General features: G+C 35.3%; 2 protein-coding genes across 4 annotated transcripts in view; one reads left to right on the plus strand and one right to left on the minus strand.

The window, feature by feature from the left end:
* The first annotated feature begins 2,289 nt into the window (after positions 1-2,289).
* On the plus strand, positions 2,290-9,759 carry LOC123713566 (protein TAPT1 homolog). Of its 2 annotated transcripts, XM_045667291.1 has the most exons (10): positions 2,290-2,573; positions 2,676-2,940; positions 3,097-3,410; positions 3,596-3,693; positions 4,030-4,268; positions 4,843-5,031; positions 6,651-6,800; positions 8,285-8,384; positions 8,618-8,755; positions 9,018-9,757. In XM_045667291.1, exons 1-10 carry the CDS (start codon positions 2,456-2,458, stop codon positions 9,168-9,170), a joined length of 1,764 nt encoding a protein of 587 aa, XP_045523247.1. In that variant the 5' UTR covers positions 2,290-2,455; the 3' UTR covers positions 9,171-9,757. The 2 variants fall into 2 exon arrangements, with proteins under 2 accessions (XP_045523247.1, XP_045523248.1); XM_045667292.1 differs by lacking the exons at positions 2,290-2,573; positions 2,676-2,940 and having other exon boundaries at positions 3,365-3,410; positions 3,606-3,693; positions 9,018-9,759.
* A 2,538-nt stretch (positions 9,760-12,297) lies between these two features.
* The window catches only part of LOC123712854 (early growth response protein 3), a 41,629-nt gene continuing 32,232 nt past the window's right edge, over positions 12,298-21,694 (minus strand). Inside the window, exons 1-2 of one of the 2 annotated variants that reach the window (XM_045666180.1) lie at positions 17,363-17,648; positions 12,300-15,929 (exon numbers count right to left, since the gene is read on the minus strand). In XM_045666180.1, coding sequence (XP_045522136.1) covers positions 15,013-15,929; positions 17,363-17,558 — 1,113 coding nt within the window. In that variant the 5' untranslated portion in view covers positions 17,559-17,648 and the 3' untranslated portion in view covers positions 12,300-15,012. Of the gene's footprint in view, positions 15,930-17,362; positions 17,649-21,694 lie in introns of those variants that run through there. The other variant, XM_045666179.1, reaches the window with a different exon arrangement.

Below are 21,694 nucleotides of genomic sequence, written 5' to 3' on the forward strand. Positions count from 1 at the left end.
ATCAATCTTCGGTTTTTGACATCGACAATGAGGTGGTGGTACTGCAAGAAATCTGCTCCCAGGATTGCCTTAGACACATCTGCTACGACGAATTTCCATGTGTATGGTCTTCGGAGGTTAAGATCAAGTTGGAGTGACTTCTCTCCGTATGTTGGAATGACCGTGTTGTTGGCGGCGTAGAGTTGAAACGGCAGTGGTTTTTCGCGTGAGCCTTTTGCCTTTGGTAGCACGGAGATATTGGCTCCTGTGTCGACCAAAAAGGTAAGTTTCGTTACCCTGTCGGTGACGAAAAGGCGGTGTGATGATTCGGTAACGCCGGTTCCCGCCGCGGCCAGCGTTACTTTTAGTTTTCCGACTGATTTATGGGCTTGAAACATGGGCATGGTGGTGTGCATTTCTTCGCGTCCATACCGTAGCGATGATGGTAATAGCAGTACGGCATTGGAGATTTTTTCCGGCTTCGATCTTCCATCTGCGACTCTCGTCGGTTTTCGTTGCGCTTTGTTGATGCGTTCCACGAGCGTGATTGTAAATGGTAGCGAGAACGACTGTTGCGGTAGTTGTCGCGCGGTTGTACTTATATACAAAAATTATCCTACCTGGCCACTAGTGGTAACATGTGGTACCAAGATGCGAAGGGTGCGTAGACAATAAAATCGAGGCGCGGCAAAAAGTTGTCCTAACGGTAACGCAATTAACTGTTCTTTTCAGAACAAATTATTGTTTCATGACGACACGTACTAATCACCTACAAGCCCTTTTCTCTTCTTTCAGTGTCTTCTTCTCACTACATAGTGTACCTACATGTAATTTTCTTTAATTAAGAATGTTAATAGGTATGCCAAATCGGTTGAAAGATTTAGTTTTTAGTCAAAAACACCTAGTTTTGATTTTATATGCATTACCGGAGTCCCACTAACTACACGTCAATTTACAGCTTAGTACCAAGTCGCAGGGGTGGTGGTGCGGGGTGGCGTGATGTGTCCATCGCGTGATTGGTAAATCAGTTGACGTTTGTGTCTAACGCTGTGTACACGTTCCTTTGCCTCCTAGGTACACTGGCATGCATGAATAGTGATCATGTTGTAGATTTAGTAACCAACCAATTCGTTATTTATTCTGACGATAATGAGTCCGAGGATGATAATGATGATGAATAGGATAGTGATATCATCATGATAACTCAATCTCCTCTGAACCTAGGTCCTAGACCAAGCACTAGCTCTGCTAATGACCTAATGTACGGAATATCTATTTTAGATGATGATTAAATTATTTAAATATTTTTTCCACAATCATTATTAATAACATTTGAAATTTATCACGAGCTTTGCGATGAAGGTAAACATCGTAAAGAAACCTACACCAACCAGCGAAGCAATTCAATGGTGCGTGTGAAGTTCACAATCTGCACTGAGTGAAAACTCGCGTGAGAACTATCAAGCCCTCTTGTTCTGAGAGGAGGCTTGTGAAAAAAATATTAAAAAAGAAAATTATTACGTGTACGATGCGCAAACTTTTCCTTGTTTAATGTTCAAGAGGTTTGCCGGTATCTGTACTGATTTCGTTGCCACCGAACTACGAGGAAGAAAAATGCTATCACGTCATGCACCCGGCCAGGAAGGAAAATTTTATTTTGGTATGGTAGCATTAAAACTTTGAGAGCTTCAAATACTTGCTTTCTCTCACATTATTTATGTGAAAAAAAAAGATGCTGAAATGATGTCTATTCATTATTTAATTAATCATTTCCAAAAATCTTTCGTCGATTTTGTCGTCGAAAGTTTTATGACATTTTGGACGTCCTTAGGAACGATTAAAAACAATTTGTCAGGCGCATTGGTTATTGTATTTGAACATTTTGACACTACACATGATTTACTAGTATTTGGATTGGAAAATTTTGAAAGTACGTATTTATAATTTCTAATGAAACGTAAGACGACATCGTGCTGAGAGCGCGAGCGGACTGTCGGACTAGTCTCACTGTTGTGAGATGACGTCACACCGTCACATCGAATACGAGTCCGCATCGCATGTTTACTTTATATAATCGGAAACTAATTGACGTGTGGTAGTAATTCTTTCATTTGAAAATATGGAGAGCTAATATTCAAAATTAGTTTACATTCTTAATTATGCAGACATGTCACATTAAACAGGTGAATAAAATGGCTTATCGTCAAGTGTCAACTATGATCATCTTGTTATCGTAGGTATAGTATTCTGTTGAGTTGAAAGGTTTTGACAGTGACTGCTATCAATTCTGTTACTATTTTGTATTGTGCATTGGATTGGGTACATACTATATAGTAACTTTATTGTTCAATGTTCATCAAAATTGTTCATGTTTTCATATTTTTGTCGGTGTGACATAATTTATTATTTTTGGATATACAATTTTTGTAATTTGTTTTTTTAGATATGATACATAGCTAAACATTATTTGTCTACCATGACATTAAAGGATGAAGATTTAAAGGAGCAAACCAAAAGGTTACGTTTCAAAAATGTTAGCCAAACATTTTCGGCAGAACTTGGAGATAGGCCCATCAAGGAGACTAGACATATAGGTAAAGATAATAATTTCATGATATATATTCTTACTTTAGATCATAATAAGGTTATTAAGCACCTTTACCAGATTTATCTTACGATAACTAATCATTTTTCAGATGACGAAAAGAGAGCTTCACTATTCACATTTTTGCATGTAGAACTTACAAGAGGCTATTTCTTAGAACATGATGAAGAAAGGTTCTCAGCACGACGTGAAAAAGTCTATTCTTTCATTAAAATACCGCAAGAGCTTGAGAAGTTTATGGCATATGGGTTCTTTCAATGTGCTGACTCTCTACTCTTTATTTATACATTTCTTCCGTTACGATTTATTTTGGCCTTTTGGTCATTTTTGGATAGATTATTTAGGAGATGTTTTGGGTAAGATTTGAACTTCTTTGTTACATAATAAGAATATTTTATTATATCAAATTATACAAGCATAAAATATATTTTTATGTATTTTTTGTGAAAGATAGAAGAATATGTTTGTATCCTAAAGTTAACAGCAGCTAATCTAGAATTAATTAATTTTAGGTTCTATTCAAATTCACGATCCAGCATTCTCAAGCCAGCTGAAACATGCGATGTACTTAAAGGATTTATTTTATTAGTATGTAGTATAATCATGTGTTATATAGACACAAATATGATGTATCACCTTGTGAAGAGTCAAAGTGTAATGAAATTGTATATTTTCTACAATATGTTAGAAGTTGGTGACAGATTATTCTCAGCATTCGGTCAAGATACAATAGATGCACTGTTTTGGACTGCAACGGAACCAAGAGATAGAAAAAGAGAGCATTTAGGTGTAATCCCACATCTAATATTTGCTATGATCTATGTGTGTATCCTTTTAAGAATTCCTATTATATATAGGTTGCATTAGTATAAGGTTTTCCAATAAGGATTGCAGTGCTTTAACTGTCTACAATTTAAATTTGATAAGATATAAAATATTACAAGTCATGGCGATTAAGCAATGAATATTTTAATTTTTTTTATAAGCATGTATCTCCTTAATTTGTATCAGTTCTTCACAGTTTGTTAGTGCTGTTTCAAGCAACAACACTAAATGTCGCCTTTAATTCAAACAATAAGAGCCTTCTCATCATAATGATGTCTAACAATGTAAGTTGATGTCATGAATTAGATCATAATGGGAAATGCTGATGTCAATGTTAATTTGCTAATTATGCGTGATAATCAGTGTATTTTGTGATTATTTAGATTATTAGCGCATACATATTTATGTATTTTGCGTTTCAAGAATTAACATGTTTAGTAAATGTGTCAATATATTCAGAAATATGTTTCGTAGAGATAATTAGACGCAAAAAAATAATTGAATAGTCTAAATACAAATTCAGTATTTCCCATATTATATTATTATGAAAATAAAATCTACTTAACTATTAAATATTATTTATTTTTCTAAAATAAATTATATATATTTAAAAATTTCAGTTTGTGGAACTAAAAGGTAGCGTATTCAAGAAATTTGACAAAAACAACTTATTCCAAGTGTCTTGTAGTGACGTGAGAGAGAGGCTACACCTCTCCGTCTTGTTGTTTATTGTTGTGCTTCAAACAATGAAGGAATATGTGTGGAAGGAAGATCGTTTTTGGATCCTAGCACCGGACTGCGTCCTGGTTTTGACTTTTGAAGTGATTATTGACTGGGTGAAGCATGCTTTTATTACAAGGTATGATTTTGAATTAACATTATTATTATTATTTTTTACATCTATACACAATGAACAATGTTCAATCATATTATATATCTAGTATATGTTATATAAACTGTTTAGTACACGCAGATGTATCAATGTATATTGTTATGGAATTTTATTATAAAATATTTTGACTTTAAAATAAACCCCTGTCATTAGAAAATAATGTTCTACTGTTGAAAGAATTGATTTCATATAATTTTCTTAAAACTGTCACTCAAACTGGTGAAGACCGTGGGTTCAAATACCAATCAGGGTTTGTAAGCAAAGAACACTTCTTCAAATAAATTACATATAATTAAAAGCTTATATTTAGATCAGGCAACACAATAAGTTAGAATAGCATAATTAAGTCTTCGGCTCCATGAACCCTCACCGTCTTTGGCCAGGTTTTGCACGCGACCTTCGGGAATCCATCTTTTCATTGGCCTCGCCGTTTCCTATTTTCTCGAGCACCAGTTTTGCTATTTGTCTTGACTCCGCGCTGTATCTAGTCCAGCTCCATTAGTGACAGCCTAAATCATCAGATTGAATTTGCTAATTTCAGATTTAATGAGATACCGTTTGGTGTATACCGCGAGTATACGGTGAGTTTGGCGTACGATGTCGCCCAGACACGGCAAAAATATGCGTTTAGCGATCACTCGGATCTGGTGGCACGAAGGATGGGGTTCATACCACTGCCTTTGGGGGTCGTTATTACGAGGGTACTGGTGCATGCCGTGAAGGTTGATGGGTGAGTGATTGGTCTTTAGAAAAATCTAATCTAAATCTAACACTAGAGGAGTCGCTGCAAAACCTTTTTATTTGTTGAAAAGACTGTAACGTTATAGTTATGTCGCAGTAAAGTAATTAAATCAGAGAGTTAATTGAATCTTTAGACAGTTAATTAAAAATCGATATTCAATCAAGTCGCTAAAGTTCCGTCAGACAAGTGAGTGAACGAAACGTTTAACGAGTTAAACGTTGCGTTCACTCCTAAACGTTCCTAGGCAACAACACTAACATAACCTAACCTAACCATTTACAATGAAGCAAAACACGGAATAACCAAGTTATTCTTCACAACCAACAAGTTCTTCACGATCACAACGAAATAACAAATGAAGTAATCGTGGCGGAGTCTTGTTTTACATTGTTAATCAACACGCTGGCTTTCGGTCAGACAGTTAGTTAAACGTTTTCGACGCTGCTTTATTTGAATCAAAATGCTAGCGACTTGATTGAATATCGACATTTAATTAACTGTCTAGAGATTCAATTAACTCTCTGATTTAACTACTTTACTGCGCCAGTTAGACAGTAATCTTGATACTTGAGATAAAAAGTGTATTAGTAAAAAATGTGGATACATAACGCCAAGCCCGTTCCGCCGCACAGACTTTAGTATTATAATAATAATAACTTAATTCCATACTAAGAAAAACACTTTTTGAACGGATTAAAGCTATGTATTACTTTTAAAAATTATAGTTATTTACATAATTCTAAATTTTAATTTTTTTTTCCGACGTTTCGCGTACTTTTTCAAAATACTTATCAAATGGGTGTGAGTTTTGTTATAATACTCTTAATTTACCTTATTTATTGTTATTTCCATAACTTCGTGTTCTGCAGTAAGACTCCTTTTGACTAAAGGCCTCCACCTGATTTGGGTCTATTCTCAGATTCCTCCATCCATTTCTCCAGTCATGTCGTCAGTCCATCACTTTTGTGGTCGTCCTACGTTTCCTTTTTATGATTCGTATGATATACGCACTAAAATAATAATAGCAAATGAGAAATTATTATAAAGAAAAGCATAAGCCCGCCTTTTCAGAGCGTATCAATTCTTAACAGGCCGGCAACGCATTCGCGAACCCTCTGGCATTGAGTATCCATGGGCGGAGGTATCGCTTAACATCAGATGAGCCACCGGCCCGTTTGCCCCCTGTTCTATAAAAAAAACTCTGGTACAACAATGATTGGTTTTGAAAAATACCATACAGAATAACAGTAATAACAAATTGAAAGAAAACAATTTTTTAACCGGATTAAAGCTATTTGTATTATTATAAACTTATAATTATTTACATAATTTCTAAAAGTAAAATTTTCCAACGTTTCACGTGCTTCACATAGGCGTGGTCACGGTGACTGAAGACAAAAGGTGTTGAATGTCAAAAGTATCACAGCTGTAGAGAAAGTTGTGTTATCTGTATTTATTTCCCCGGAGTTGATATCGACTAAAAGATGACAGGTCGAAGCTGTAAAATCTATGTTAACCAAAGACAATACTAAGTAATAAAAAAAAATGATGGTTTTAAAAATATGCCATGGTTTGATATCGACTTTAGGAATTTGTGTACTTTTTAGGTTCGCAGCAATTTTCCTAATATTTGTGGCGTATTTGTGCCTCATAACGGTCAGAGTTTTAATATCTATTGTCATATTGGGGAAAGCGTGTGATTTGATCACCTTACACCAGAGCGACCGAGGTGACAGCCAGCAGTCAACACCTAAACGGTAATATTTGAAAAATCATTACACATTATTCCTCAATTTATATTTATATATATTTTGTTCTTATCAACGAGCTGCCCCCGCGATCTTTATTTCGACTCAATATGTTTTTTTTTATTTAGCCTAACTTTTTAGTAGCTTACCAATATAATGAACATATTGTTATGTTAACCAATAGAGTGTTTACTTTTCGGATTTTTTTTTCTCCAATTTTATTCTACATTAAATTCAAAATACGAGCGTACTCCACATTTTCCGACATGAATATTTGATAACATTACTATATTTTATGAACTATCAAAGAACATTTTTAATTTAATTAAAGTTTTTTCTTTAAATCCTTATTGGTGTTTTGAAATTTGGCTTTTATTTTGATAGTCATTAAGTATACATCCTACTAATTATAAAGTTCAAATAAGAAAAGACGAATTTAATTTTGGCTGAAGAATGACCAATGGGCTATCTCTATTGACATCGAGCTGTCAGGTGGCATCGGATACGCGACAAATTTTAACACAATGAAAACGACACATTTAATTTATTGGCCGGTTTCCCCCCCCCCCCCCCCTATTATAAAAAACAAAAATGTGTGTGTGTCAGCTACGACGCACGATTGGAGTTTACTCCTTACGAACGATAATTATGATATATATCGAATAGAAAAAAAGGGAAATGAACGCATCTGCTAAAATGATAAGAGAAACAAACATATATCTGTAATTATTCGGATTATTTATATTACTTCAATAAAGCGTATTACATACAGTAAGTTTAAAAACAATATAAATAATAATAACAATAATAATTGTGTTCAATTTATACAAATCCAATTTTAGAGAGAGAATGAGTTCAATCCTACAGATATATATGTTTGTCTCTTTCTACGTAACGCCTCAACTTTTCGTGTTACACGCATCTGCTAAAATGATAAGAGAAACAAACATATATTTGGAATTATTCGGATTATTTATATTACTTCAATAAAGCGTATTACATAAAGTATGTTACAAAACAATATAAATAATAATAACAATAATAATTGTGTTCAATTTATACAAATCCAATTTTAGAGAGAGAATGAGTTCAATCCTACAGATATATATGTTTGTCTCTTTCTACGTAACGCCTCAACTTTTCGTGTTACACTTGATTTTACTCCTCATAACATTTCCGTACCGGGCCTTATAACTCAAATCGTTTCTTAAGGAGTAAACTCCAAAAACCTTCCTCAGAATTCAAAGAATACTCTAAATGGTCCAGCCGTTTTATACGAGATGCTGAGGTGTGTACGAATCACTGCTGTGCGTCAATTGTTTTGTATATGTGTTTTTTTTAAAACAATAACAGTTCTTTGCCTACCGTTCGAACAATTATGCGTCGAAATCGAATCCTGAGAGGCTAAGACGACTGATGAACCGCATTCGAGACATTATACGTTACAAAAAAATTAATGATTTTTTTTTTGTCTTATGTAAATGAAATTTCAGTGAGTTCAAAGATTTCAAAGAGGTGTACACACACAAAGCGACAGACAACGAACCCCCAGACCGGAAACGACTTAAGTTTATAGTTCCTGCTGGTGATATTGTGAGTATTCGTTGTATAAAAGTTGATGATAAAAGCCCGCGTAAAAACCACTAAACCGATTTTGATGTTCCAGTCAATTGGTATAATTAAATCGAATCCTCTCGATATAACTTAGTTTCTGGTAAATTTGTGGACAAACAAACTTTCACACCCTTGGAAACCCTAGATCGTTGTAAAGTATACATTTCCAATGTTAGCTGTCGTGTAGGTTAGTACTGTAAATAATGTTTTAGAAAAGCGAGCCTCGGGTAGACTCAACGGGGGCAGCGGCCATTTTCTCAAACAGCGCGATCGATTTGAACGGAGTTTGTTATCTGAACGATAGTCTAAACGATAACGTCAAGCTCGAGCCCGAATACGATAACGAATTGGTAAGTTAAACGGTTTGATTTTTTTTTAAATATAAATTTTTGTAAAAAAAAAAACTTTTTTTAATATTATTACACGTAAAGTCGAAATTTCGTTTAATAAGTGTATTTATAACTAAATTTAAAAGCATCAAATAATCTAAAACTGATATAAAAAGGTCTTGCCTTCAAACAGACTCATGTCGACATATAAAAGATCATACGATCATACGTCTCTTTTATTTATATGCAAAGCGATAGAGACAAAACATACGGACGTTTGCAGGTGGAAGTGAGCCGTAGCGCGCCAGATATAAATAAATCTTCGCCAAATGAGGTGGAGGTGGAAAGGGATACCTCTCCTGATGCAGAGGGACTCAGGAGAAGAGCCGAGTCGGAGCCAAATCTGACCACGACGGATGATGATGACAAGTCATAGGTAATGGAGATACAGGGAGTCGGCTATATTGATTTTATTTATTTTTTTGCGGAAACCAATTTTGTTATTATTATTATAAATAACAGACGCAATTTGATTTAATGCTAATTGTCAATTTTGACAGATTATTAAACGTTACGACAATTTTTGTATGCTTGTAAATAGGTCTCTAAGACCTGACTATAGACAATAAAATACGAAATGTGAACCACAGACTATCACAAACAATTGTGCTGATTTTAATCTGCTCTATTATCTTTTGCTATTCTATAATGAATTCGAAATCTATAGTTTTCTTTTTTGTTTTTTGTTAGTTTAAATGTCATTCAGATTTGTTGTCAGCGCCATTGTTTTATTGGTGAAGAATGTGAGTTTAACATCTTTTGACAGTATTCTATTGACAATTCTATGAACTTTATTGTGTTATGTATGTGTATGTGTATGAAAATTATATGAACTGAGAAAAATTATGCCCTTTTAGTGCCATACATATTTTACAAATATATTGTAAAATGTGCATTTTTAAGAAAACAATTTTTTAAACGGGTTGAAGCTATTTGTATTTTTATAAACTTATAATTATTTTGCATAATTTAAAATTTAAAATTTTCCGACGTTTCACGTGCTTCACATTGGCGTGGTCACGGTGACTGAAGACGAAAGGTGTTGAATGTCAAAAGTATCACAGCTGCAGAGAAAGTTGTTTTATCTGTATTTATTGCCCCGAAGTTGATATCGACTAAAAGATGACGGGTTTCTGCAAAAATGACTCACGGTGTCCTCTGTTATAAGTTTATAATAATAATACATAGCTTCAATCCGTTTAAAAAGTGTTTTCTTAATGTATAAAAGACATGTGTGCATTTTAATGTAAAAAAATCACAATTTCTGTTATTATACACCAGTATTCATAATTTTTTCCACATTCTCTTCAGAAGATATTTATTCTATGATAATAAAAAAAACATTTTTCACAATTAGCGAGAGAAGCGCAACGGTGCTCCTTGGCACTAAAAGGGTTAAAATAACTAAACGAACAATCGCAAGGTGCTTGCTTCAGCGTTATAATAGGCTATTTGACTGTATTAAGAAGTATTTTTGAGAGTTTAAAACTTATAATAAACATTCATTTATCTATATATTCATAAACGGTGACAGATGAATCGACGATTTCTAAAAAGCCGGCAACGCACTTGCGACGCCTTTGGCAATGTGAGTGTCATATAACATTAGGTGAGCTTCTTGGCCGTTTGCCTCCTGATTTATAAAAAAAAATAATGTCTTCACTTGTCTAATTATAAGACTGTCTTGGAGTTGGAGACGGTTTTATTCGTAATATATTGTGAAATTTAATAATAATAGACACGTTTGTTTACGTGTTTACAAGCATTGCACGTCACAGCGTTCGACGCCATCTTGCCTAGACAGCCTAAGGGTTCTTCAAATTACGAATGTTTAATTTGATTTTTTTATTCCTAGCTTAACAGAATAAAAAAAAACAATTACGTTATTCTACAGTTACTAATTATCTGAAATTGTTTTGAAAATCTCGTATTAGAAGTTCAATTCTTTTTCAATAAATCTTCTGATAATGTCGGCCATATTAAAAAAGGAAAACTGTGGAATTTGTTACCATGGTAACCATTTTAAAGTCTTGTCAAATAGCCTATCAGGTGCCTAGAATAAATTCCGAATTTATGATTGGTCTAAAGAAGTCGGGTTTAATTTATAGTCGAGGCCGTCCTCTCTGTTGCTTGGTTAGTTAATTTATTTAAATACAATTTTAGTCGTGATTATCAGCCTGAATTTTTTATGTTCCTCATATGAATATTACTCAGACCTCCCATTTGGCTGATGTCTTTCTGTGTGATTTGTTCGTCAGAAGTCCAGTCAATATACTATTGATTATTTTCGTATTGAATTTCACGAATGTTGACACATTTCTCCTTTCGGTCAATGATTTGTAAGAGATTCCATCTGTGACTGCACTTTTCTTTCGGTGCCTCTCCTTTACTGGAGGTTAGCCGTCAGTCTCTTGAAGCGTGTCCTGTCCTGTGCCAGGTGCAGGTGCCTCTTCCGCAGTCTCAATTCTCGTCTCCCTAACGTTACGAAGCCAGCGTTTCTTCCTTCTACCATCACGCCGTTAACTCTGGACTTTGCCCGTTAAAATTAATTGAAGGAGGTGGTAACGGATATAGCGCAACTCGTGGCCCAGGTACGCTCCGGTTGTTTGATGTGATGGTTTAACAGGTTGACCACATACGTCTTATTAATATGTATAATGAAAGTACACACATATACATATATGCGCTATGTCTGACGTTATTTAAGGATCGGTAAACACAGACTGATTACCGATGTGATGAACAAAATGACGTAAAAATTTGTCAGTCCTGCATGTAATCTTCGGGAACTAACGAAGGTTTCGCTGTAAAAGTTAATAAAAAATCAGTTGAAATAAACGTGTTATGAAAGTATTTTAGCTCCGTCAACTTGACAAAGTATAAAATAAAAACGTCAATTTTATTTTTTTAATCATGGTCGCTGTATTACTTTGTCGAATCTATTTTACCTATCGTTGTCTCTTTTCCTCACATAGTAAATACAATATGATAGAATGAGACAACTCTATAAAGTTTCTATACTACTTATCCTAAAGGCGGATTTATGAAATGTCTAGAAATAATTTGTGTTTTTAATTACTGTGGGAGAATTAGCCATTTACAATATATGAAATGTATGTAAGTAGGTTTGTCTTGAAAGATGTAAATTTCCCTAGTCGAATAGTTTAATTGGTGCGAGATTTAATATATTGGTTGTATACAATTGAAGTTTTATATTTTTAAGTAATAAGGGTTTACATTTATTCACGGAATTCGATGACATTTATTAAGTATAATTGGCCTGGTAATTTAGTACAAAAATCCTTTTGGTATAATTTTTTTTAACGTTTAGTCGATATAATTAAATCATGTTGCAGAATTCCTTTATTCCTCCTGTTTTTTTTCTTTTAGTTAAAAGAGTTTAGTCCTTTTAGTTTGGTAAATTGAAAACAGCGTGTTTGCATTTTTGAAAATAAGTATTTATTAAATTGAATTATTGTAAATACAAATATACATACGTTTATAGTTCTGTGTTTTATTTTCAAACATTGTTTTTTTTTGATGTGCTCTATAAAAAATGTATTGCAGTGCCATCTAGTGGGTCTTTTGCTATACTATTATAATGTTTTATACAATAATTTATTTTTAAGATTAGCGCCATCTATTGTAGATAAACAACAAAAAATGTAATAAGACGTATGACCAATAGATGTCGGTATTAGTGTCAAGAGTGAATATATAAATAATTATTTTTAACGATTATATTTTATTTATGATACATTTCATTAATTCATAATAAGGCGTAATACAGTTTTAATTAACCTTAAATTCGTCTAATTTCGAACATGTTCAGTCAGTACGAGTTTTCTAGATTGGATTTTCGTGCCAATATAAAAAAATTCTTTACCTTAAATTTACTCAGTAATTTGTTGTTGGCATCTGCAATAGATATTTAAGAGAATTTCTTGGTTTTGACATACTTTTGTTTTCAAGAAATAAGATGAGGAGTGTTTAATTTTCCACCGCAAATAAATGAAAAGCATGTTACAAGTTTTCAACAATTTGTATTTTTTGCACCTTAGGTGATTTTTATATTAAATAAAAATTTCTTTTTCCTCTTATATACACATTAAATCAAAACTTAGTCAGTGTATTTACAAATATATTAAATAGAATTTAGTAAAAATTAGAGAAATTTAACAATACCTACATTTATACTTATCACTATCTATAATAGAACATCAACAACATTGTTCACTCTGGCGTACGCACAAGATAAGACTAATGTGTAATAACAGTATAGGAAATTCGTACAAATTCACAAAAGTGTGAACACCGTAAAGCATTAAAATATCGCCAAAGGCTAGAGAGACGAGACGTATATTGCCTTCACTTTACGAACTAATTTCTCCCAAACATTTCGTAGAATGAAAGCAGCTCCTCAGTTCCGCAGCACCGCAAGACACAATATTTAACAATGCTAAATTCTGTCACCTTAACTCCACAGACAGTGGTTCATAATCTGTATAAAGTAGATTGCAAGAGCCAATTCAACTCGTACATCGATAACTTTAACGCGATGTAACAATACATAAAATGTTAGAATTTAGTCTTTTCCGTTTCAATAGTCACACGTTTAATTTGTTTACATGTTTAAAAATACCTACCTACGCTAGCCTTGTCTAAGAGACTTCGTCTCATCTAAAATAGTAAAAACAGTATAAACTTTAGAGCCACACTTAACAAAAGCTAACAAAAGGTGAATCGCGAACTATTTGCGGTAGCCTTACCCCAAACGAAGAAAACAGCTTGTTCTATTGTTCTATTAGCGTTGGCATAGTTAGTAATATTATTGTCAGTTGTTTTTAATCCGAATCGCCCACACTCGATTCTAAAAGGCCCACCCTGTTTGATCTTCAGAATTACGATTTTTATATGTATGTGATGCATATATATAATTTAGAACACTCTTAAACAACCATTAAGAAAACGCAATTATTTGTGCTCGTTCAACACTTATGTAGAGTCGAAGTTTGTGTCGTAAGTTCCACGTGCAAACACGTGATAGCTATGATCCAGTGTAAACTTCAACACCAAATATTTTATGTATAGCTACGTATTAAGAATCTTATGAGTATTATAAATAAGGGCCTTTTAATGTAAATAATTAATAATGTTTAAGAGATCATAATTTAAATCCTACTCTATTAACTTTGCTAGATTAGTCTAATTACTTTAATAACACATGCCACTGGGAATAATACGGTAAGTTGAAACATACGAAATGACAAAGGGTATTGAGCAAATTTAGTTAAATTAAATCTTGAGCAAAGAAAGATTGACAGATTGTCGAAAACAAATCTATTCGAAAAAGTTAAGTCCAAGTGTCGGAAAGTCTACAGTTCCGCAGTTAGGATACAGGATACTCTCACACCCATAACTACGACTAGAAAATCGAAACGAACTTTACGTAAAATTATCTTAACAACAGTCATGTTACACTTAGTACTAAAAATCAGCCGTGGCACGGAGTAAAGTTAATGAATGGCACTGTTTCACGTTAGTTTCAAGTACAAGAACATTATAAAATCACTTACATCTAAACATATAACGCACGAATAGGTAGTGTTACAAAATGTTTGACCGGAAAACAGTACAACATCAATATGTGCTAGTTAAATGATCCGAACGGAGCGGCAAACACTGCACCGTACACTACCGTATAGTCATCACTGAACACGTTTCGATGCGCGAGACAACCTCAGTTATGTTAATCTTATCTACTGAAGTTAAAACAAGAGAAGGATATGTGTTCGCACTGCACCGGCCGCAGTCTCCTCCGGTGCGCATACGTCACATTAGGCCATACCTTTCAATTTGTTCCCAGTCTATTTCATTCAATTATCCTATCTAATCCAAATAAATACATCGAGTTGATCATCACCTATCGCAATAATTACAAATATGTATAAAAAGATATATAAATTTCAATGAATTTACAAATGTTAATAAAGCTTCGTTAAAGACGATTTTACACCTAGGCGATGAAATTATTTGATAACTTCAACGTGAAAAATATGAATAGTTCAATTTTGTGGCGAGGGGGGCTCGGGCATATCACCTGCGCCGTAGGGCGAAGGCGCGGCGCTCGCTTGCGCCGTCGTCGCCGCGGTCACTGTCGCCGTGGTCACGGTCGCTGTGGTCACAGTCGCAGTCGCCGGAGTGGCGACGGCGCGGGGCTAGAGCGGCGCGTGAGAGTGGTCATGCGGTCCGCCGCGCTCGCGCTTCAACCGCTGCTTGAGGTGAACCTTTGCGTGCCGCTTTTTCTCGTCTGAACGTGCGAACTTGCGGCCGCACACGTCACATGCGAACGGTTTCTCGCCCGTGTGTGTGCGGACGTGGGTCGTGAGATGGTCCGACCGGCTGAATGATCTCATGCAGATGCGGCACTGGAACGGCTTCTGACCCGTGTGTATCCGAATGTGCCGCGTCAACTCATCCGAGCGGGAGAAGCGGCGGTCGCAGCCCTCGACGGGGCAGGCGTAGGGCCGTTCGTGGACCGGGGTCTTGCTCGGCCTGTTGGGATACTTGCGGGGTTTAACGGGCATCAGGCGCAGCGGCTGCGCGCTCTGCTGGTACACCTGGGAGAGAATCTCGTGACCCTTGCTCGTGGAAGGATTGTACTCGGCGAGTTGGACTGGCCTATCGGAAACGGGACTCGGATAGGGCTCGCGTTTTGGAAGTCCCGATGGCCCCGGCGTAGGCTGCGGCACGCTAGCGTACTCTTGTGTTTCCCAGGTGTGCTGCTGCTGTGGTTGCGGCTGAGGTGGTGGTCGATACTCGCAATGTTGTGGAGGGCACGGCTGTGGCGGGCAATAGGCTTGCGGCTGGCATTCAGGGGGAAGGAGCTCGACGCGCTCCTCGTACTCCTGCTGGAAGTACTTGTCGACGCTGCCGGGCCCCGGGCCAGAAGGCAGCAGCCACTGTAGTGGCGGCGACGGGGCGCGTTTGGCACCCATGGGAGGCCCATATAATGAGGCACTAGCACTTGACGCATTGCTGGCGTCTTCTGCGCGTGTGCCAGGAGATAGAGACGACTCATGCTTGTGTCGTCGTGGTGAACATCCTAGTGATAACTCATCGCCTGGTAATGTACCTGCAACAACAGATACACTTCCTTAGTTAAAACACTAAATATACTACATTATCTTAATTTTTTTTGTTGGGATTTGACATTTATGCCAACAAAAAAGAAGTGAGCATTTTTAGTTCAGAAGCAAAACTTAATTTGGTTGAAACAAATACTGAATTAATATAAATATTTATGACAAAAATCCAGACAATATTTTATCACAATGATATTAAGAACTCTAATTGAAACTAATGTAGAAAAAAATCTTAAATTGTTGTTATTTTTTCAAAAAACAAAAGAAAAGGTTTATACGTATTTCAAAAAAATATAGATAAATATGGATGTATTAAAAAACAATAAAAACATCTTGACGAAGATCTGAAGTAGTCATGATATAGATTTATCGTGGAGATTTTATAATGTCTTGTGATATTTTTATTATATTGTAAAACTATTATTATTAATGATTTTTCAATATTTATTTACAAATCTTTAAATAGTAAATATAGCAAATACATCGTATAGTCATTGCTTTTGATTAAAATGTTGTCTTTGTTATAAAATGATATACAAGTTTAATTTTTGCAATTCTATAAAAATATCACTTAAAAAAGTTTCAAATTCACCTTCGGGTTCAAGTCGTTTCAAAGCATACTTCTATGATTTAAAATAATTCTTGTCAAAAAGAAAAATACTTTAAATGAGTTTTTTTACATGTATTTGAAATTATCAGAAAAATTTAACTTTGTTAACAAAACAATTTTATTGTATAATAATTTTTTAAACTGCTACGTTTCTCTTTATTCGTAATTTGTTAATTAATTGACGAAACAATTAAGCTCTCTCGTGTTCATTATGAAACTGACAAAGTCGCGCAACGGAAGGCAAGCTCAGATAAAGACGGAAATTGATATCGTTTATCACAATTTTTTTTGTAACCAGCCATTGTTATTATTACCTTAAACAAAAATCCTTTTACCACTTAAAAAAATACAATACAAATCCCAGAAAGATTAATATTTTTAACTGCGTCGATATTTAATGCTTAAAACGTTATGAAGAAGTTATAATAATTTGTATCGTTATCTGCAATAAAATGTCAATATTATCTGTAATTCGAACCTTTACGAAAGATTTTGACAGAGTGAAATAAAACAAGCGCTTTATCGCTTACGAAATTGAAAGCTTTATTATTATTATGTGCTTATAGTAATTGTGTAATTTGATTTAGGGAATGTTGAAATTATTAACGTTTTTTTTTCTCATTTGGAATCCAAAAAGCAAACCTCATAGAATTGATTGATCCGTCGGTCATAGACGCGACGTTACCGTATCGAATATTCCTGCAAACAACTGATCCAACTTTCCATTTCACACACAACACATTAACACTGCACTCAACGGCGTTGTTTATTTACAACGTTATCGGGATATTCCGTCCTACGACCCGTACACACCTGATATAAGCGGGGGCTCGAGCAGACTCGGGAAGAACGCGGGCAAGTCAGACGTCGCTACGGGAGTGTTGAGATCGCCTTGTGAGCCCGATGTCGAGGTGGACACGGGCTTAAGGGCGCAGTCGAAGCCTAGGGCTCCTACGTCCGCGAGGGACAGGAGATGAGCGCCGGCTGGAGGCTCGCAGTCGGTGCCCATCCCGTCCGGGACCACCTGCTCCTCGGCCCAAGGGCCCAATGGGATTACGAACAGCGCCAGCGTGAATACGTCGTTTCACGCGGCCTCTGCGAAAGGGACTGGCGCCGCGCGACCCCGCACCGCGGTTTTATCAATGGACCACCGGTCCTCTCGTGCCAAATCAGCGCTTGCTACGCTTTATCCAGCGGTAATTCGATAAAACAGCGCTGTTTACAGCTATGTCAAGCGCTTTTTTGGGCGCAAAAAAGTTATTTTTGCTATTCTATTGCATTAAAAAAATTAGAAATAAAAAACGTAATAAAAAATCTGTACTACAATACACGTAGGTATGTACATATAGCATGAAGTTGGGTATTTGTTAATAGAATTGTTTTAAAAGATATTCCTCCAATCTGATATAAACTTAAAAACATTTTTATTAAAATATTCAGCGCTACGACGATATAATCGTATAAGATGAAGCGCGTTTAGCACTGAAAGCGTTGCTCGGAGTGCACCGGTCCCATATTCGGTAGCGGCGCGCGCAGCCTAACCAATGGCGAGGCGGCGGTCTGACGTCACCACCCGTCCCGCCCATCCTCGCCCGACTCCCACCGCCCAGTGAAGCCTTCTATGAATCGCGTGCCTTCGTTGCCCGACATTGACAATGAATGCTGCACGTTTAGTTCAATACCGTCCGTCTGTTTATTTACACATTTGAAAATGTACCGTTTTATTCACAGTTTCAACGAATGAAGATAACTGAACAATACTATATTTAAATTACCATACATAGGTATAATGTTTATATATATCAATACCCTAAAATATAACTAGTTTAATAAATATAAAAATCATATATACACAAGAACAGTGTCTTTCCCCTAAAAGAGACTGTAAAAAATGTTATTGTACACTTCCTTGAATAAAAATACTTTTTAAATGATTTATTAGTCTTAAGATAGGCTAGATCGTAATGTTAAATAATTACATTAAAAAACGACTCGTTAATAATGAGCGTACGTAACTTTTTAAATAATGTTGTCATTAATTCTAATCAAATATTAAATTCGTTTATAATGCCAACAAATTCTAGTCCCTTATTGAGAACAATATCAAAGTTTTCCTGGACCCCAAGTTTATAACTATCTTGAATTATTTGACTAGACGTCCGTCTAGTCTGTATCAGTTACATTTTATTTTATTTTGGATAGCTATTTTTAAACTGGAGCTATATTTTGTTTGAAATTCTGAGGATGGGTTTTTTTTTACATTGAGCGTTTTGTTTCTGATAAAGTAATTCGAGACGTAATTCCAATGCACTATGATATTTACTATAAATTTTATTAAGACTTTATATTATAACCAATAAGTTTATTACTTTACGGGCATTAATATTTATTGTGAATCACACTAAGAATAAATATTACACAAAATACTAGAATATTGCTGTTTCCCTATTTATTTGAATGAAATTTTACAAGACTAATACGGAGGGATATTATCAAAGTAGAAATTTACAATGAATCAAATTAAAAAATATATTATTATTATAATGTAGTTTCTATAAGTGCTGAAATTACGGCTACAAACGCCACAGAAAAGACGACAAATCTATTAATAAGTATTACACAGATAACTATGTATGTATCTAGATTTAAAAAATAGTTTTTTTACTTTTCTTTAGTCTGTGCCTCAGCGTGTCTATGTATAATATAAGTAATCTGAAAATATACTCTCAAGTATATAAAGTAAACTGTATGTTAAGGAAGTACTTCTGAAGGTCTTTTTATCTTTCATTCACGCGCTGACCACGATTGCCATACAGCATTAAAAACAGAGAGTTATATAATAAATTGAAGTATATATCGTACATAAAGGTAATTGATTAAAATAATTGCACACCTTTATAGTTAATAGACTTCTTCAAATAATTTGTACGCGGCTTCGGCAAGATAAGCGAATTTGCTCGACGAATATTGCGTGTTTGATTTTTTTTAATGATAAGCTACTATCGAGAGGGTTATTTTTTTACAGGTGCTATAAACATATAGTTGCTTAATCGTCATAATTTTCTTTTCTTGGTAGAGGTTATTTGTCTCTGTTAATTTTTTTTTATCTAAATAGTGGTTTTATTAATTTATTGTGTAGTGTTTGTAAGTTGGAAATTTTGTTTTTGCATGCTGCCCCATATTTCAATTAGATAAATGAATTGATTTTTTTCATGTAATCGGGGACGGTGCGCGAAAAAGCTTCCATTTGGCTTGGACATGCCATCTCTATTTAATAGTTCTGATAAGAAACTTATTAAATTAAAAAATCTTACTTCTAATAATTTTCTATTATGTATTTTATTGAAACACTTTAAGTGATACCTACATTTTATATGTTTGTTGGGAATTTATTTCTCCGATTTTACGCAGTCACAGGCTCTACAACGTTTAAAATCCGGACCTTAGATTTCTGTATCTGGTTTCTGATCATTTGTTTTTTCTAATGTGCAAGTAGGTGATCAACTTTCTCTCATCAATCATACACACCGGCGACTATTTGGGTTTAAGGCATGTCGGATTCCTCTGGATGCCTTCCTTCACCGTTCTAGCGAGTGCTTAGAGCACAAAGACAAAGTCTATTGGTGCACAGGCGGCGTTCGACCTACGACCCCAGGGATGAGAGTCGCTCGCTGAAGCTATTATTACTTGATATAGTTTTCTTATTTCTTTAATGCTCGTGACAGCTACGTAATTGCCTGATTAGTTAACGCCAAATTTAAGTTCGGATAGATAGGTGAAAAGGTTTTTTTAAGAACAGCAATCTTAAAAAGCTGAGGTTAAAAAAAAAACCTCAGAGTACAGCCTTGGCTCGTACACATTTCTTGCGGTAAACAAGTTGAAATTGATTTAATGAAAACTGCTAATAAAAAAGCGTTTAGCATGCAAATAACTCATTATATGGAAGTGTGACTGACGCCTACGAACAATCACGTCTTAGGGTGACCATATAAGGGAGCTGGGCTGGCTTATAGGCCGTATATACACTACTAAATACGATACAAATTAGTTAAGGTTGTTTGGAGAAATGGACACGGACATATACTGCAGAACACAAAGATACGAAAATAACAACAACTAACGTAGATTAACAAAACGAAAAATAACTAGATTTAACTTATTCACAGTTTTATATATGGTACATCGCATTACGTATTAATGTTAACTAAACCATATTAGTAGAGGCTGTTTCAGCCAGAGGAATAAGTCACCCACGAAGGTCTTCGTGGAAGGAACACGTGGCTGTGGCTAACCAACGTACAGAAATCCTCGGCCAGTAACGTCGTTCCGTGAAGCCTGTGAAGTGGGCAGATTTATGCGCTTCTGGAGGGTTCTAGGCTGGCTTAGTTCGCCAGGACATTACGCACAACGGATCTAACGAGAGTCTAAGTACGGAAACTAGATCCACCAACCAATCATTATATATTAATATTTCTGGAAAAACAAGATTGAAAATCTCAGTTCACTCAAAACATGTAGTGTATGTTACGTTGTCAAAAACGTAGTCATTCCAACTTGATCGAAATTGATGTCTGAATTCGTTATATATTGAAAATAAGAAACATAGTTATATTCGTAAAAGGTATCTTTAGACTAGAAGATTCCCTTGTTTCGCTTGATTCGCTGAGATCTTCATCAAATTCTTTTGTCGTATGAGCAATGAACCAATTTAAGCTTACTTAAGCTATCAAAACACATCCCATGTATGTCTATGGCCTTAACAGTGGGTCTATTACTAATTGGTTGGCTCTGTCAATATGTGCTCGATGCATAATTATTATAAACTTAAGTACCAGTGTGGGCGTGGCGAGCGATAACTAATAAATTGTGTTTATCGAGAATTACTCGTGAGGTATTCATGGCCTAGTGCGGAAATGGTTTTAAATCTTATAAGAATCTAGTGACCACTTGTACGAATCTGGTTAATAGCATATGGATCTGATCCATTAAGATCCTTAAGGAGATAACGCCGCGTTTCGGAGCTGAATGCCCTTTTTTCCCCTCATCTTTTGCATTGACTCTAATAGCCTGGCGAAACCTTGATCCTTCTGCACGGTACGGACTTTATACGTACGATTTCAAAGATAATCTCTCAGACCCAATGTC

The sequence above is a fragment of the Pieris brassicae genome, chromosome 8, assembly GCF_905147105.1.
Source record: "Pieris brassicae chromosome 8, ilPieBrab1.1, whole genome shotgun sequence".
Taxonomy (NCBI): Eukaryota; Metazoa; Arthropoda; class Insecta; order Lepidoptera; family Pieridae; genus Pieris; species Pieris brassicae.